The following is an 18,511-nucleotide window of genomic DNA, read 5'->3' on the forward strand; positions in this document are numbered from 1 at the left end:
CTTCCAGGCCAGCTCTCTGCTGTGGCCAGGGAGTGCAGTGGAGGATGGCCCAAGTGCTTGGGCCCTGCACCCCATGGGAGACCAGAAGTACCTGGCTCCTGCCATCGGATCAGTGTGGTGCGCCGGCTGCAGCACGCCGGCCGCGGCGGCCATTGGAGGGTGAACCAACGGCAAAGGAAGACCTTTCTCTCTGTCTCTCTTTCTCACTGTCCACTCTGCCTGTCAAAAAAATAAAAATAAAAAATAAATAAATAAATACAAACACAGGCAGGTCACAATCACACATACTCTTACGTATAGATATTCACACGTACATGCCCCGCCTCTTCCTTATATCATGTGTATTAGGTATATATACCAAAGTAATTTGAAAATGCAAAGTCCCATTTGTTCATTACCAAAATGAATTTTAAGGAATTAGTTTGGCAGGTATTATTCTAAAAGCATAGAACTATGATCAGTAATGAGAGAAAATATATTTGACATCCTGTTTCACTTAGACTTTAGCAGTATAATGTTTGTGGAAAAAGGAATTATATAATATCAGTGTAATATTAAAATTGGCAGTTTGTAGTTTTTTCAAGGTTGAATTTTATTAAGTAAGGATATTTATTTTGTGATACTATCATATAGTGTGATTTTCTTTTTACTTCAGAAAATTCTTATGTGCAAAACACCATGTTATCAGTGGAAGGAAATCACTATAAATATCAAAAACCCTTTCCATACTGCAGGGGACTTCAAGTAAGTCAATATTTTGGGTAAATTCATTGCAATATCTATCTCTACTCTTAAGAGAAATATGTAATTTTCTACACCTCTTCAACATGATTTATTTAGAGGAGAAATTATATGTGTTTACATTCTTATAAACTTATAAGCATAACCAGGCTAAATAGAACTTATAAATAATGAAACAATCAGTTTTCTTTGACATTCTACTTGATCATATCAAATTTATAAATTGTGTCTATATGCTTTCTGTTAAGACACACTGTGATGTCAATTTCTTTAAGAATTATAATTAATAGACTTTTTCCTTCCATTTATATTTTACCTATTTATCTACAAAACTGGAATATTGATTCAACCAGGAAATGTGTTGTTACCTAGGGCATCATGACTGAATGAATGCTGTATATTAATGTGCATATATCAATTTTGAAGTTTGATAACTACAACACAGATTAGAAATAAAAAGATAATATAATTCTTAACTATTATATAATACAATGGAAAAATGACTTTCTAGAAATTGACATGTTGAAGAAGATGGTACCTAATGTACTGATTAAATTAGAGACTCTTGTTTCCTCTAACTTTAGAAATCAGATCCTACCACAATATTTTTACTGAGACTGAAAGTTATATATACACTTTTTATTTTAATATTGAATAGTTTCTTCTCATTACCATTTGCCCAGAGTTTTGGTAGATTTTTATTGAAAATATAAATCATTGTTGATAAAATAAAAATTATTTTATTGAGGTAGTTATTGATGAATTTGTGGTCTCTATCTATTAATGAGGACTTTTTCACTAATGTTTATATTCAAATTTAAGAGACAAAAAATGTCATAATATGTGCTGTTATTCTAATATTAAAGTATACACTGAAATGAATCAAAATGGCCAGCTGCAGTTCTTCAGAGAGAAGTAAGATATATTTAGTCTTGCATGCTAGTATTAAAGCTTAAAGAAAACCTGAATATTCCAGGAATTGGAAGACTGTTACAGATAAGTGTTTTTCAAAAAAATAGTTATAGTTTCATGACTCTGCATGAATTATCTCAGATTGAATTAAAATCGTTACTTCTTGGGAGCTAAGATTATTACTTGGGGAATATTGTCTCCCTCCTTCCTCGTATGAATATGCTTTTCAAACTTGAACAATGGGCAAATAAACTCCAAAATGTAAAAACAGTACCAAAATTTGTAAAGTCAATATTTTATAATGGGTATTTTATTATTATACTATTATATATTATATAGCCATTGTATAATTATGTTACAAATTTGAAATAATAAAATACAGTGAGAGCAGATGCTTAGCTTAATAGTCATTAAGATGTCACTTGAGATGCCTGCGTCCCTTATTGGAGTGCCTGAGTTTGAGTCCCGGCTCTGCTTCTGATTCCTGCTTCACATAATGGGCACTGGGAAGTAGCAGGTGATGGCTCAAGTACTTGGATCCATATTTACCATATGGGAGACCCTGCTCTTGTTCTTGTGGGCATTTTGGGAGAGAATCAGAAAATGCAAGATTCTGTCTTGCTCGCTCGCTTTTTCTCTCTCTTTCAAATAAAATCATAAAAAGACAGAATGATAATTTCATGCTGATTAATTCATATGAAGACTATTTGAAAATTGAAATCAGTACAAGTTACCCGATCTATAGTGTTACATTTAATAAAAATGATCAGAATTGATTATTAATAACAATCATATTAAATATACATTAAACTTCAACATAAATCTCCACATATATCTGGTCAGTACAATAATGAGATTTGATCATTTTTTATCAAAATTTAGTGTTCCATTTAATAAGACATTCTAGTCTAGATCTTTCTGTGACAGGATTAGCTGACCAGCTTCCTAACTCCTACGCCTGTTTATCAGACTGGTGATTCTCAAATTCTTTCACAAAAGGCCACCATTTCATACTCTTATAACACTTCTCTATATTTTTATGTCCTATATGATTTAGTTTGCTAGTATTTTGTTGAGAACTTTGTACTTAGAAAATTTAATAGTGTAGTTCCTTTTACTTGTGACATCTTCTTATGTCTAACATCAGCCTCAAACAATGCAATCACAGTGTCTATTTGTCCAAATTTCCTCTTACTTTAAGGACCAGTCATATTAAATTGGGACCAATATTGATCTCTTTGGTTGAAATTTATCATCCATTTATAAGACTCTACCTCAAAACATAGTCACAGTCCTAGATACTAGGAGTTATGGCTTTAATATGTGAAGTTTTGAGGGAAACAGTTCAGCAAGTGTATTTTTATAATTATTGTTAGACTAGCCTTCTTATTTGTCATTTCTCTTTTTCTCTATTTGTTCCTATTCATGCTAACATCTGGAATGTTTTTATTTATTTATTTATTTGACAAATCGAATAAGAGGGAAACAAAGAGTGAGAGAGATCTATATTGATCCACTGGTTTCACTTCCCAAATGGCCTCAATGGATCGGGCTAGGCCAAGCCAAAGCCAGGATCCCAGAACTCCATTCAGGTTTCCCGCCATGGATGGCAGAGGCCTAAGTATTTGGGCCATCGATAGCTACCTTCCCAGGCACAATAGCAAGGAGGTGGATCAGAAGCAGAGGAGACAGGACTTGAATCAGCATTCCATTATGGGGTGCAGGTACCACAAGCCACAGCTTAATTCTCTGAACCACTATGCTGCCCCCTTGGAGCACTTTTTATAGCATGCTCCAGTATCCTTCACACTCACTTTTCTTTCTTTCTTTTTTTTTTTTTTTACATTTTTCTCTTCCTCTTTCTCACTTCTCACCAGATAATTTCATTACCTACATATTCTTTCACATAATGGTGTATCTGATGTGTTTGATTTTGTTTATTTTATTTAATTTATTCTCTATGTTCTTCAGATTGCCTAAAATCTATCAGTCTTCAAGTTTGTCAATGCATTTTTCTGTCAGTTCAAATCTGCTGCCGAGTCCTCTACTGAATTGTATATATCTATTGTAGTTTCAAACTCTAGAAGAAGTTCCATTTGGTTCTTTTTGTAATTTCTTTTTGTTATTTTCTATTTGATGCTACATGTTCTCTATAACTTCTTTAATCATAGTTTCCTGTAGTTCTTTGAAGATGTTTGTAATGGTAATTTGATATCTGTCTTAGGCTGTTCTGGTCAGGCGAACAGGCTGTTTCTGTTATCTGATCCTTTTCTGTTTCTGTGCACTTTACTTAATTTTTATGAGGAGACTGGACATCTTCAAAAGTATATTATAGTAGCTCTGGGTACTGGTCATCTTCCCACAGCTTGATAACATTGTTTTTTCTTCTAATTATCTACTGACTCATTGGGTTATTTCAGTGATGTCTATCTCCCCCTACCCAAACCTACACATGCAGAGTGAAACTTCCCATGTGCTTATCAAAGGCCACAGCCCAAAGTCACCCTGGGGTGACCCTGGCTGCGACAGAACTCCTTTTGTCTCTTGTTCTGACTATACCCAGCTGTTAAATTCCATTAATTCCAATGCCCCAGAGGGGCATAAATTGATCTTCAGACTAATCTCACTAAACTCATGCTCTTTTGAAATAACACTTCTCTAAGTCAGTGATTGAGATTTGTTCTGACTCCAAGAGGGTCCTCCCTAGCAGTCTCTTTTCCTTGTTCTCCTCAACCTACACTTAGTTGGCTCTTCATTCAATCTCCCAATCCCCCAACTGTCTTTCACTACATGTACGATTGTTGAGAGCACACAATGATGCACTGCTTTCTGAGTAAACCCCCAATTTTAGTTACAGAGTGCTAGGTAGGAGCTCAGGATGTGTTAGCTGGCTTCTCCCAACATAGAACCACAACTTTACAAGCTGGGGCAAAGGAAATTGGGGTTCCTTTGTCTCAGATGAGGGTGCTGGATAGAAAAAGCGAGATACTCAGTTCTCAGCTGCTCTTGCTCAGAACTTTATCTCAGCTACTAATATTGGGGGAAGATTGAGAATAGTTGCTGTCCGATTCTTGCCAGAAGGCTAGGTCTCCAAATGGGAGATTGAGCCTAGGGAGAAGGGAGCCCTGTGTCCTTGACAGTAGCATTCTGAATATCTTACTTTTCAATGTGAACTCCTTAAATCAGCAGCATCAACCTCACTGGGGAGCTTGGTAGTAAAATGGAATCTTAGGTCCACTCCAATCCAGTTGAGTTAGAGTCTACATTTAAGAACATCTCCAAAGGATTTGTTTGTACATTAATATTAGAACATTTTTTTAAAAGCAGAGAGACAGAGAACAGACAGACTTTTTAATAGTTTTTTAAAGATTTATTCAAAAGTCAGAAAGTTACACAGAGAGGGGAGAGGCAGAGAGAGAGAGAGACAGAGAGATAGAGAGAGAGAGATCCTTTGTCCAATGGTTCACTCCCTAACTGGCTGCAATGACTGGAGCTGTGCCAATCTGAAACCAGGAGCCAGAAGCTTCTTCCGGGTCTCCCACATAGGTTCAGGGGCCCAAGTGCTTGGGCCATCTGTGGCTGCTTTCCCAGGCCACAGCAGAGAGATGGATCGGAAGTGGAGCAGCTGGGACTCGAACCGGCGTGCATATGGGAATGCAGCAGTGCAGGCAGCAGCTTTACCTGCTATGCCACAGTGCCAGCCCCAAGAATAATTTCTTAGATTAGCATTACTCAACCTTTAAGCCTTGGGCAAACTATATCAAAGCATATGGCGAACTTGTTTTAAATGGAGTATCCTGGAACCCATTTCAGATGGACTGAATCAAAATTCAGGCAAGTAGGACCTTAGTAATACATACTTTAGCCATTTATCTGGGTTGTTACTATGTACATTGAAATATGGGAATCACTGATTTAGAAACAGCAGTCATCTGATAGAATTTTTTTCATTTTATTAAATAGTTCATATTTCACTTTTACATTAATATTTCTATATATTTTATGGAAAATCTGTTCATTATATTTTAGCAGGCACTTTTCAGACAAATATATAAGATGTTATTTTGTATTAAAATTGTACATGTACAGCATATGAAAAACCTAATATGTATTACATTGGCTTAGTTTTTTAATGTTTGTGTCAAATTGTATTATCCTTGTAACTGTTCTATAGTCAGAACAAATTATCAGTAAAATAAATTGCCCAGAGATTCACCTTGGATTTATAAAAAAAGAGAAATTTGAATGTTTCTCTGCTGCTTAATTTTATATGAACTTTAAATGAGAATTTAGTGCCTTACTTAAATTTAAATTTAAATTACTGTCTGAAGAGAATTGCTTCTTTATGTTTTTGCCCAACTGTAAGTTTATAATGATATAGGTGAATCTGGTAGATTGCCATATTTGTTGCAAAGTTCATGATTTACATATTATTACAGTTAATTTTGTCTTTAAATTTTTTATATTTAGCCTTCATATAGTTCCATAAAATTCTTACATGAAAGCAGCACAAATATCAATCTGAAACAAAGAAATTGAATCTAATATATCAATCAGAAATATCACTCTAAAACACAGGAATGGAATTTGATGCTAGCATCAAATATTAGGAAAAATGAAAGTATTGTATTCCATTCTGTACATGCCATCATGTATATTCTTCTGTATGTGTGTATTTTATCAAGAATGAAACATATTTTATTACTTGATATTACTGGTCTGCTTTCTATTGTAAAACTAGTATTGTGGGACTCAATAACTGTTTTATTATTATTTTTTACTTTTTCCCCAGAAACCTTTTATTTAAGGGATATAAACTTCATACATTTCATAAAAACAACTTTAGGAATATAGTGATTATTTCTACCCTACCTGCCTTCCCACCCACACTCCCACCCTTGTTTCTCCTCTCTTTCCTATCCCCATTCTTATTTTTTACTAAAATCTATTTTCAATTAACTTTATGCACTTATGATTGATTCTATACTAAGAAAAGAGTTCAACAAATTATATGAAAAAAAAAAAAGTGGTTACTCAATAGTCAAGACAAAGGCTGTTCAAAGTCATTGAATCTCAAAATGTTAATATCACTTCTAAAGATTACATCTTAGTTGATCTATTAGTTATCACAGGTCAGGGAGAACATGTGGTATTTTTCCCTTTGGGACTAGCTTATTTAACTAAGTATGATGTTTTCCAGTTTCATCAATTTTGTTAAAACAATGGATTTCACCATTTAACCTCTGTATAGTATTCCATGGTGTACATATCCTATAATTTCTTTATCCACTCTTCAGTTGATGGACATTTGGGTTGATTCCATATCCTAGCTATTGTGAATTGAGCTGCAATAAACATGGAAGTACAGATAACTCTTTCATATGCTGATTTCATTTCCCTTGGATAAATTCCCAGGAGTGTGATGGCTAGGTCATATGGTAGGTCTATATTCAGATTGCTGAGGCATCTCCATACTGTCTTCCACAGTATCTGTACCAGTTTACATTCCCACCAACAGTAGGTTAAGGTACCTTCCCCCCACACACACATCCTCGCCAGCATTTGCTGTTTGTTGATTTCTGTAAGAGAGTCATTCTTACTGGGGTAAGGTGAAACCTCATTGTGGTTTTGATTTTCATTTCCCTGATGGCTACTGTTCTATCCACAGTTTTTCATGGATCTGTTGGCTATTTGGATTTCCTCTCTTGAAAAATGCCTGTTCAACTCATCTCTTAACTGGGTTGTTTTGTTGTTGTTGAGTTTCTTGATCTCTTTATATATTCTGGTTATTAATCCTTTATCAGTTCTGGTTGCCTCTTCACTTTGCTGAGTGTTTCTTTTGTGGTGCTGAAGATTTTCAATGTGATGTAGTCCCGTTTGTCAATTTTGGCTTTGACTGCCTGTGCCTCCAGGTTTTTTCTAAGAATTCTTTGCCTATGCCAATGTCTTGTGGGGGTTCCCCAATGTTATCTAATAATTTGATGGTATCAGGTCATATAATTAGGTCTTCAATCCATTTTGAGTGGATTTTTTGGTAAGGTGTAAGGTAGGGGTCTTGCTTCATACTTCTGCATGTGGAAATCCAGTTTTCCTAGCAACATTTGTTAAAGAGACTGTCCTTGCTCTAGGGATAGATTTTAGCTCCTTTGTCAAAGATAAGTTGGTTCTAGATGCATGGGTTGATTTCTGGCATTTCTATTTTCTGTTCCATTGGTCTATCTATCTGTTTTTGTGCTAATATCAGGCTGTTTTGTTTATAACTGCCCTGTAGTAAATCTTGAAATCTGGTATTGTGATGCTTCCAGCTTTGTTTTTGTTGTATAAGATTGCTTTAGCTAGTCAGGATCTTCTGTGTTTCCATATGAATTTCAGCAACTTTTTTTTATATCTAAGAAGAATGTCTTTGGTATTTTGATTGGTATCACATTGAATCTGTAAATTGCTTTTGGTAGTATAGATATTTTGATGATATTGATTCTTCCAATCCATGAACATGGAAGATTTTTCCATTTTTTGTATCTTCTGTTTGTTTCTTTGATGTCTTCTAATTCTCATCAAGAGATCTTTGACATCCTTAGTTACATTTAATCCCAGGTATTGGATTTTTTTTTAGCTATTGAGAATGGGATTGATCTTAGAATTTCTTTCTAAGTCATGGAATTTTCTGTGTATACAAAGGCTTTTGATTTATGTGTATTGATTTTATATCCTCTAATTTTCCAAACTTTTCTATGAGTTCCACTAGTCTCTTAGTGAAGGTTTTTGGATCCCCTATATATAGAATCATGCCATCTGCAAATAGGGATAGTTTGACTTCTTCCTTTCCAATTTGTATCCCTTTGATTTTTTTGTTGTTGTTGCCCGATGGCTCTGGCTAAAATTTCCAAGACTATATTGAATAACAGTGGTAAGACTGGGCATCCTTGTCTAATTCCAGATCTCAATGGGAATGCTTCCAACTTTTCCCCATTCAATAGGATGCTGGCTGTGGTTCTGTCATAAATTGCCTTCATTGTGTTCAGCAATATTCCTTCTATACCCATTTTGCTTAGAGTTTTCATCATGAAAGGGTGTTGTATTTTATCAAATGCTTTCTCTGTGTCTATTGAGATAATCATATGGTTTTTGTTCTTCAGTTTAATGTGATTTATCACACTGATTGATTTGCAAATGTTGAACTATCCCTGAATACCTGGGATATGTCACACTTGGTCTAAGTGAATGATCTTTCTGATGTGTTGTTACATTCAATTGACTAGTATTTTCTTGAGGATTTTTCCATCTACATTCATCAGGGAAATTGGTCTATTGTCCTCTTTCTCGGTTGTATCTTTTTCAGGTTTAGTAATTAAGGTGATACTGGCTTCATAGAAAGATTTTGGGAGGATTCCCCAACACTGTATTTTAGTTTTCTAATTTCTTCTTCTTCTTTTTTTTTTTTTTTTGATTTGCCTGTTAAATTTCCAGAGATTTGTCTTCTAACTCAGATATTCTTTCTTTTGCCTCATTGAATCTATTCTTAAAGCTTTCCACCTTATTTTTTATTTGTTCTATTGAATTTTTCATTTCCAATATTTGGTTTTGATTTCTCTTTAAAATCTCAATTACATGGGAAAATTTTTTATTGACATCATGTATAGATTTCTTTAGTTCATGAATTTTCTTCTGATTGCTTCTAAGTAATCCTGTGATCCATTTTTTTTTTAATTCCGTTTCTGGCATTTCTATAGTCTTTTCATCTTACATTCTAATATTAAAGTTGTATGTTCTTTTGGGGTCATCATGTTGTCTTCCTTATTCTTGTTTCTTGAATTGCTGCATTTATTATTAGGCATTTTTGATGATACTTGTTGGTTGTTTTTTCCCCCCTGTAATGGCTTTTATATTTGGTCTATATCTCTGTGGATTAGTGGAGTGTCTGATCCTTCAGTTAATATCCAGAGGCATATGCTGGGTGTGGTCAGAGAGCTCTGTTCAGTGCTCCTTGGTGAGGGGAGTGTTCAAGGTGACACCAAAGTTGCGTGTGGTAAATCTCTCTCTCTCTCTCTCTCTCTCTCTCTCTCTCTCTTTTTATCAGAGGGAGATTTGTTCTGCTCTGTTGGTGTATTCTCACATTCACCTCCTCTCCTCAAAGAGGACCAATGCTTGAGTACTAGCTCTAGTAGGTACAATTTTCATCTGCTCTGCCACAAGAACCTCACAAAGGATCCATGTAGTCCTCAGTGTGAACACAGATCCTGCAGCAATGACTCTTACCAGGGAATCTGGGAGCTCTGGGCATGTGGAGCCACCCACAGTGACTGCCCAAAGTCCCAGCCACACCCTGCACCCTCTTACTCAGCTACAGTGTTTTCTCAGTCCCAGCACACATGGCTACCTTAATCACCAGCACCCAGCCCCCTGTCAGTTCTCCCAGCCAGACTCAGGCGTCTTGTCTTGGCTGGTTTCTGTGCATGGGGAGGAGCTGGCACAGCTGTTACATAATATCAAAAATGAAAAATGGAGCCCACCCTCTCTTGGCTAGTTATAGGACACCGGTGTGGGGGGGTTGGGGAGAGAGAAACATGCCTCCCTTTTTCTCCCTCTAAGATGGCAGGTACACTGTCCCCCACAGGGCTCCAAGCCAGGCCCTTCCTGCAGCTTCATCGCAGGTGGCTTGGGCTGTTGCAGCCTATTCTCACCTCACTCTCCAGGGCTGGTTCTGAGGCTCTAGGCTGCTGGAGCCCTGAGTTGTGTGCATCCATACCCTCCATGTAGATCCACAGTTTTCCCCTAATTTGTCTGGAGTTTCCTCTGCCATTTCCTCCATAACCCTTCCCTGAGATTATACTCTCTCTACTTTTTTTAAGCGATCCTCCACTAGACTAGAGCAGTAAACTCCCTCCGTATTCTGCCATGTTGAAAAAACTCTCTCAATAATTGTTACACAACAAAGAATTTCTTTTGATAAATCAAGTTTGGATAATCTGCTCTTAACAATATTGTACAATATTATATTGTTCTTTTCTGAAGGTGAAATTATACATTGTTGGCAACATTGTTCCTGATATCCTTCACCTGTTGCTAGAGTATCTTTTTTTTATACTAGCCTCCTTCTACAATGCAGGTAGGCTAAGGCAGAGAGGATAATATACTCATTTTGTGTGTTTTCCAACACATCAATCCACAGCTAATATACGCTCTATTTTTTTTTTTGAATGAGCATTGTCATCTAGGGAGTACTGAAAAACTGATTTCAGAAGGTGGTACAATTATGAATGTACTAATTAGCTACTCACATCTCCTGAACACTCGTGACAGGAATGTTTTTCTTACTTGGAAATACGATTAGAAATTAGGAAATGTGTATGGCTCTGGTTATGCATTAAGACCAGTGCATGTTTTCCTCTATGTTTGTGGAATATAATTTGGGCATTTATTTCCAAATTTCCTTACATAGAGAATTCAGTATCACCTTTTCATAAAAAAGAATATTAGAGTTAACATATATTCATTCTATCTTTTCCTTCTTTCTGTCATACATATTTTTTGAGTTGCATAATAATAACACATGGATATTTAACGGTTTATTCTTATTTGAATTATATTTTATAAATGATGGGGAAAAAGTAAAAGAAGAATGTTTTGTGCTCATTTAAATTTTGTTGCAGTAGAATTTAATTATTTCTTCATTTATTTCAGTGTCATTTTGGTGGAATCCCCAACATTTCTGTATAAACCATCACAATTATCAGAATCTGGACAATATATGAGCTATGGGTAAATGTTTATATATTTTTTGCTCCTAATTATCTGAAGAAAAGTTCTGAGAAATTAGTACTTAAGGAAACTTGTTATATATATAATTACAAGAGAGTTTTTACTTATTCAAAATGTTTAATTTATATTATTCCCATTCTTATTTAAATGTTTATGTTACTAGGTTCATGTGCATGAAAATTGAGTATATACTTGATAAAATATAACAGATTTTCATTATTTGTGGAAGTCATGTTCTATAATATTGTCACAAACACCCAGTTAGTGAGCACTAAACAATTGCTCCTAGGAAAAATATGTATAATAGTATAGATTATAATTGCAGATCCTAAGAAAACTTATCCAGCCAGATTCCATCTTCTTTATTTCACAAAAGGAAAACAAGGTTCAAATGTGTTAAGTGACTAACAGGTGCCAAGAAAGGATTCAAACCCTGTCCATCTGGCCCCTGAGTTTGACCTCAACTGGGAACTGCCACAACCAGTAACTACAACTTTTGCTACTTTCCACATGTCTTTGAACATTGTGAAAGAGACACAAGTATTGATTTGGGGGTTAAAAATATATTTTAGCAAGTAGTAAAAATTGCAAATACAGAATAGAATAAATAATGAAGATTGACTGAATTTATACTAATTTCATCTACTTTATGAGCTCTATAGTTTACAAAGAAACGTTGACATCTTTCTATAAAAATTGAATTTTAAAAATTTAGATTGTTTTATGTTTTTCATCTTATTTACACTATAGAGTAGCTATTTAAAGTGAAATATTAAGAAAAAAACTACTACCCAGACTAAAGAAATTCAGACAGAAAGAAAATTATGTAGGTCTCTATTAGTAAAATGTAGGTATGTATTAACTGCTACTGCTATATTGTTAGACTATTTTTGCCTTTATTTGTCTCTGTACTATTTGATGGTTATCAATGTCATCAGGAGGCAATCTGATGACATCTCCTTCGATAACATAGGAATTTCCATTGTTAAGATCATTAGCAATCATTGTAGTCCTTCATGTAAATCTTGCAAAAGCTAAAATGAGAATAGTTTGTATTTTCTAAAGGTGAATTGTATTTCAGTCAGTACTTTGGGGAGATCATAAAAATTGCATGTATTTTATGTTTGATTTCTTCATAGTTCTTCTGTGGAAAAGTTGTTAAAACAGGAAACGATTTTTGTCTCACTGCATTTGTTTTATTGAATACTGATTTCATATTTAACTAAGAATTCAGTCTTCTTTTCCTGGTTACTTTGTTGAACAATAAAACATGAATTAATGCACTGAGTCATAAGACTGCATTGTAGATGCCATTAGAGTAAGAGGATTAGAGCAGTCGTTTGGTGCAGTGAGGAAATTGCTCTTGGGACACCCATATCTCACGTCTTAGTGCCTGGTTCTAGTCGCAGTTACTCCACTTCCGATCCGACTTCTTGCTTCTGCACATCCATGAAAGCAGCAGATAATAGCTCAAGTACTTGGACCTCTGCCACCCACATAGGAGCATGGGAGACCCACACTGCATTCCAGGCTCCTGGCTTCGTCCTAGCCTAGCACTGGCAATTGTAGGCATTTGAGAGGTGAACCAGCAGGTGGAAAATCTCTCTCTCTCCCCCCACCATCTCCCTCCTCCTGCCTTTCAAAAAAATGTTTTTAAAAATTTTAAGCTTGTTTAAAACCTAAGAGGATTATAGGGATGTTTGTGTTTTGTTCTTTGTAGATATAAAATACTAGTACTGCTAAAAATAGTTCAGTAAACAATTCTTTTTCAGCCCCTTGCTGCTTCTTGACCAAGTGGCTGCTTTGGGATCATAGACTTTACATGAATGTCCTTAACATACTTTCTTCATAGTAATTGTAAAAAAAATTACAGTATCATTTTTTAAACTAAAATCAAATCCCAAAGAAATGCTATAGGTGTCTGTAAGAATAAATAGCTCAAAATAATTTAACAAACAGCAAAATTAAGTCTACTTTCATGGTATGAATATTATATAGGGATTCTATATCTCAAATTATAGCATTTTTATATAATCTAGAATAGTTATAAATAGATCCAAAGTTCTAGAGTTATTGAAGACAAGGGTTCTAAAGCTACAAGTACAGATATCATTGTAATGGTATGCTTCCCCAATCAAAATAAAATGGAATGAACAAGTAGGAAAGCATTCAAATTTAATTTTAATGAAATGAATCCTTGGAAATACTAATCCAAAATAACTACCAATACAGCATGAACTACAGCTTAAGAAATATGTCTACCATGGTCCCAAACATTGTTGATCATTATTTAAAATAAATCTTTAACAAAAAGAGGAAACTTATTCCTCTACATACTCATCTATGTAAAACTAGGGTTTAGTCATTAAACAATAAATGGCAGTTATTGAGGTCTCCATGAAAAGAAATACAAATAATATAACCTATTATTTTCATCATTCTGGCTTTAATGGCAAAAATAGGTCTTTTGATTTTAAATATGTCTTAATAAATTAAGATTTAGTAACTCTACACATCATGTTTGGCTTTAAAGCTCTTCTTAATATTTTTCTTGAACAAATTTCCAGATACACGAAAAATTTTAGACATGCACTTTAAATCACAACCATAATGAGTCTGCTGTAATACTTCTATGATTTTTTTTTATATAATGTACCATATAGTAAGCATTGCTGTACCAAAACTCTAGCCTGATCGCAAGATTTAATCAGCAAGATAGCACAGGAGAACAACAGAAGGCTAACAAAAATCTCCATGTACCAACTGATTTTTTTTTTTATGATTTATTTATTTGAAAGCATTACACAGAGAGAGAAGGAGAGGCAGAGAGGTCTTCTATCTGATGGCTCACTGCTCAGCTGGCCACAAGGGCTGGAGCTATGCCCATCCAGAGCCAGGAGCCTCCTCCAGTTCTCCCACGTGGGTGCAGGGGCCCAAGGGCCTAGGCCATCCTCCATTGCCTTCCCAGGCCACAGCAGAGAGCTGAATTGGAAGTGGAGCAGCCAGATCTCGAACTGGCGCCCATATGAAATGCCAATACCTCAGGCCAGGGCTTCAACCCACTGCGCCACAGCGCCGGCTGCCCACCCCCACCCCCCCAACTGAATTTCTTAGAGGTGTTTTACACATGTTCCTATTTTCCTCTTTGTAAACTCATGGCAACTCTACTAATGTTGAAGTTATGTGGGAATATATAACTCATTCAACCAATAGCATGTGAGGAAAAGTGCTGTATGTTGTTAAGAACCAGTAAGGACTTTATTCGTGTCTCTTTCTCTCTTTCCATAATTTTATAGAAACATATAAAAGGGGAGCCTCCTTCACCAAGGATCTTTGAGTGTACTTTATACCCAGGATGTATATGTAGTATGGACAAGAAATGACTTGTTGTGGTGCAGTAGATTAAGCTGCCCCCTGTGAAGCCAGCATTTGATACTGGAGTGGTGGTTCAAATTCCATCTTCTCCACTTCTGATTCAGCTTCCTGTAAATGTACCTGGAAAGGCAGCAGATGATTGGCCCAAGTACTTGGGCCCCTGCCCCACCCACCTAGGAGTTACAGATAGAATTCCTGGCTCCCGGCTTCAGCCTGGCCCAGCTCCGGCTGTTGCAGCTATTCAGAGTGTGAAGCAGCAGATGAAAGATCTCTCTCTCTCTCTCTCTCTCGTTTGCGCTCTCTCATAAAATAAATGAATAAATCTACCAAAATAGGACATAAACTCTTATGCTAATCTACTAAGACTTGAGTTGTAACTACGGTGTAATCTAGCCTATACTGATACTCCTCATGAGATTCACTTCATCTAATATCTCCCCAAATGATAATTTACTTCTTCTTAAATGAGGAGTAAAGTGCTGAAATTATCTTTCAGTTGTCATAAAAAAATGTTAAAATTGCCTATTTAAAAAACCCAAAATATCTTCTATATAAACTGCTATTATAAGCTAGAGATACATATAAAAAAGAACCTTCATAACTACATGGATTATGAAGCTTTATATTCATCACACATTTTACTTTATGGAAACATGACCAAAAGCATAACAAGAGCATTAAAGAAATTCTTATTGTAATTAAATCCAAAAGAATTATCAGGTAAGAATCAGCAAAGGAAATTGATTTCAGCCACACTGTAAGATTGATCTATGGAACAACCGTGCTCAGAAATGAGTACTTTATCAAATATTTCTTGTAGTGATATGACTTTGTAGTTTTTTCCAAGTGATATTGAGTTATTTAGACATCAAAAAAAAATTCTAAGTGGCACTTCAAGCACTTTTCCTAGTTCTGGGGAACTATAGGATAAATAAGTCACATATGTAACTTCATGAAAGCTTATGATAAAGGTGTTTCTAACCCTTTTGATAAAGGCTTGAATAATATGTCAGATCACTCCCAGGAGTATTTATTCCAATCGAATGCCATTTTATTCATTTTACCTTAAAAGGAGTTGTACAACACTACTTCAGAGTTAAAGGAAGTATCATCCATTTGAACCTAAAAATAGATTCCATTCCCTGACACTGGCCCACTACTGGATTGCCAGGAAATAGTCCATTGCCTATTCCAAAGCATTTTATATTATGTTTTAGATGCTATTTCTTCCTTAAGACCAAGAGCTTAAGCATGATTACTGTAGCATGAATAATAACTTATGGACTTCTAGGAAAATGGTAGCATGGATCTAGGAGCAGATAGTAATAAAAAGGTAATCAAGTTAACTTGCTTTCTTTTCTGTCTTTGGAATATTCATGATATGGATTTTGTAAATAAGTTGAGTTTGGCATTGAATTTCTAGATTCAGGAATATTAATCAGATAAAACAGAACTTTTTCCAAGCCAAATTATTTTATTAAATCATTTTGTGATGTCTCTAGTAATCAAAATAACATTAATTTCATTAAAGAGGTAATACAAATTCCTAGATTTGTAATATTTTTTGTTTGTATTTTTATAAAGTATATGTAATTCATTTTTTATGGATTAGAGTCTCCTTGAAGGATGAGGCAACTCTGATTTCTGCAAAAAACACTTTTGTACTTGTTTCCCACAAAATAAGAAAAGCAAAGAAAAATGATATGAAATCTAAATTGATCTACTTTCCTATGCATGATGACAAAAATGATTAAAGGACTAGTTTTTCCAAGTACAAAAAAAATGAGATTTAGAGATAATCTATGGATTTTCTTCAGGCATTTTATCCAGGCCTCACTATCAAACAGTTGGCAATAGAGCTTAATATGGAAAAATAATAAACATTCTTTGATATTCTTTCTACTCTTTTTATCTTCTCCCCTATAAATGCTAAAATGTCCATCTATTGTGTCTTCTAGAGCAGCCTTAAAGTATCTATAAAATGCCCAAATTACATAAAAAATTATATGTTCATTACTTTTTAAAAAGTTCTTTAAGCTGCTAATCAGGATGTCTGTGAGTAGAATTAAAGCACAGGATAATTACAAGAAGTAAATGCAACAGATAAATAACCTCATTAATGTGGTGAAAGAAAAGACAGTGTTCCTAAAAATCAAATGGAGAAAAAAAATGGAAATGTTTAGAGTAACCTGGAAATAGTCAATATTTTTACAACATCAAATTCAGGCAAAAGTAGATGCCAAAATGAGTAAAAATGGGGTTTCTTTATTCTCAGAAAAAAATCAGGCAATCAGTATTTATGAGTGTGAATACTAATTGACAGCTCAATGTGCAGAGTAATCATGAATACTAAAAGAGCAATGTGGGTGAAACTTGATGGAGTCTTGAAAACCTGGAACTTTTCAAGGAAGGCAGTTGCTTCAAGCTATGCTCTGTTAATTTATTTTCAGAAATGTAACTTCCATGTACTTTTTGAGTCTCTGGATTAGGGTCATTATCAAAAGGAATCATTTTTTCCAATTATTTTCAAAACATGGCAGAAATATGAATGATTATTATTTTATTTTTTGTGTTTTCCTAATTTTTAATCTCTGATATGACATAAAAAGATATTTTAAATATATTTATGATATTTGCATATCATATTGTATGTAGCCATCATTTATAAGACTATAAGATTTAATTAAGGCAGAGAATTGTTTTTGAGTATTTTGAGCATTTTTGATGTTTTCCTATTTTCTTGTGACAGTGCTGGAGTGAAAAGCGGTGAATGTGAAACTGCTAAGGGCTGTTCCCATGCCCCAGATTGTTTAAAAACCTGTGAGTACATCAAAAATTTTTGTTTGTTCTGATGTCTGATTTTTATATGCAAAGCATAATATGAAATGATACATTCAATGCGCAGTGATTATGGGCAACAGAATGGCAAGTCCTGAAGATTGATGGCAGAACAGAGGCTGAAGTGTTGTTTTCTCTGACTTCTCTTGATGACCCTTAGTAGAACTCTGCCCACATCTCTCCTTTCACCACTGAGACTTAGTGTACTAATAATGTGTTTAGATATATGGCCTTCATGCTACTTTTGATTCTGAACTGTTTAAACTTATTCAGGTGATGAGTATCACCAAGTTTAGAACTGTATGTAAAATACAGGTTTCTTTTGTTTATGAAATAAGTATACGACTATGAAAGATTAATAGAATGATGGGTAGAAAAATGAGAATAGAAATGTCCTGATTATCTGTGGCTGAAGAACAAATCATGCCAAAGGTAGTACCATAAAACTATAAAAATTGATGATGATGATGTCTCATATACTTCTGGGGTGGCTGGACTCTGTTTGGGGATACTGAGGTTTGCATCATCTCAAAGGCTTCTTCACTCACATGTCTGATAGTTAATGCTGCCTTTTGCTTGGGGCCTCAACTGAGGTTGTTGACCTGGACGCCTATACAGGGCCTCTCCATATGGTCCAGGTTTCTTTATGGGATGGCAGTTTATTTCTAAAGGCAAGTGATTCCAAAAAGAGAATTAAGTGGAAGTTGTGTTTTATTTTTTGATCTAGTGTCAGAAATCACATTGCTTCACCTCTAATGAATTCCACAATATTTGTTATAATCAAGTCATAAAGTCTGGCTACCATATCACCACATTCTAGGCAACATCCAAGAACTTATGGCCTTGTTTTAGAACTACCAAAAAAATATGTACATGTTTGCATGTA

General features: G+C 35.0%; 1 protein-coding gene across 1 annotated transcript in view; it reads left to right on the forward strand.

The window, feature by feature from the left end:
- CFAP47 (cilia and flagella associated protein 47) overlaps positions 1-18,511 on the forward strand; it is a 375,387-nt gene that overhangs the window by 176,768 nt on the left and 180,108 nt on the right. Inside the window, exons 39-41 of the mRNA XM_089324690.1 lie at positions 656-744; positions 11,335-11,412; positions 17,537-17,607. Coding sequence (XP_089180816.1) covers positions 656-744; positions 11,335-11,412; positions 17,537-17,607 — 238 coding nt within the window. The remainder of the gene's footprint in view (positions 1-655; positions 745-11,334; positions 11,413-17,536; positions 17,608-18,511) is intronic.

The sequence above is a fragment of the Oryctolagus cuniculus genome, chromosome X, assembly GCF_051225735.1.
Source record: "Oryctolagus cuniculus isolate XC-2025 breed Fujian yellow rabbit chromosome X, ASM5122573v1, whole genome shotgun sequence".
Lineage (NCBI taxonomy): Eukaryota > Metazoa > Chordata > Mammalia > Lagomorpha > Leporidae > Oryctolagus > Oryctolagus cuniculus.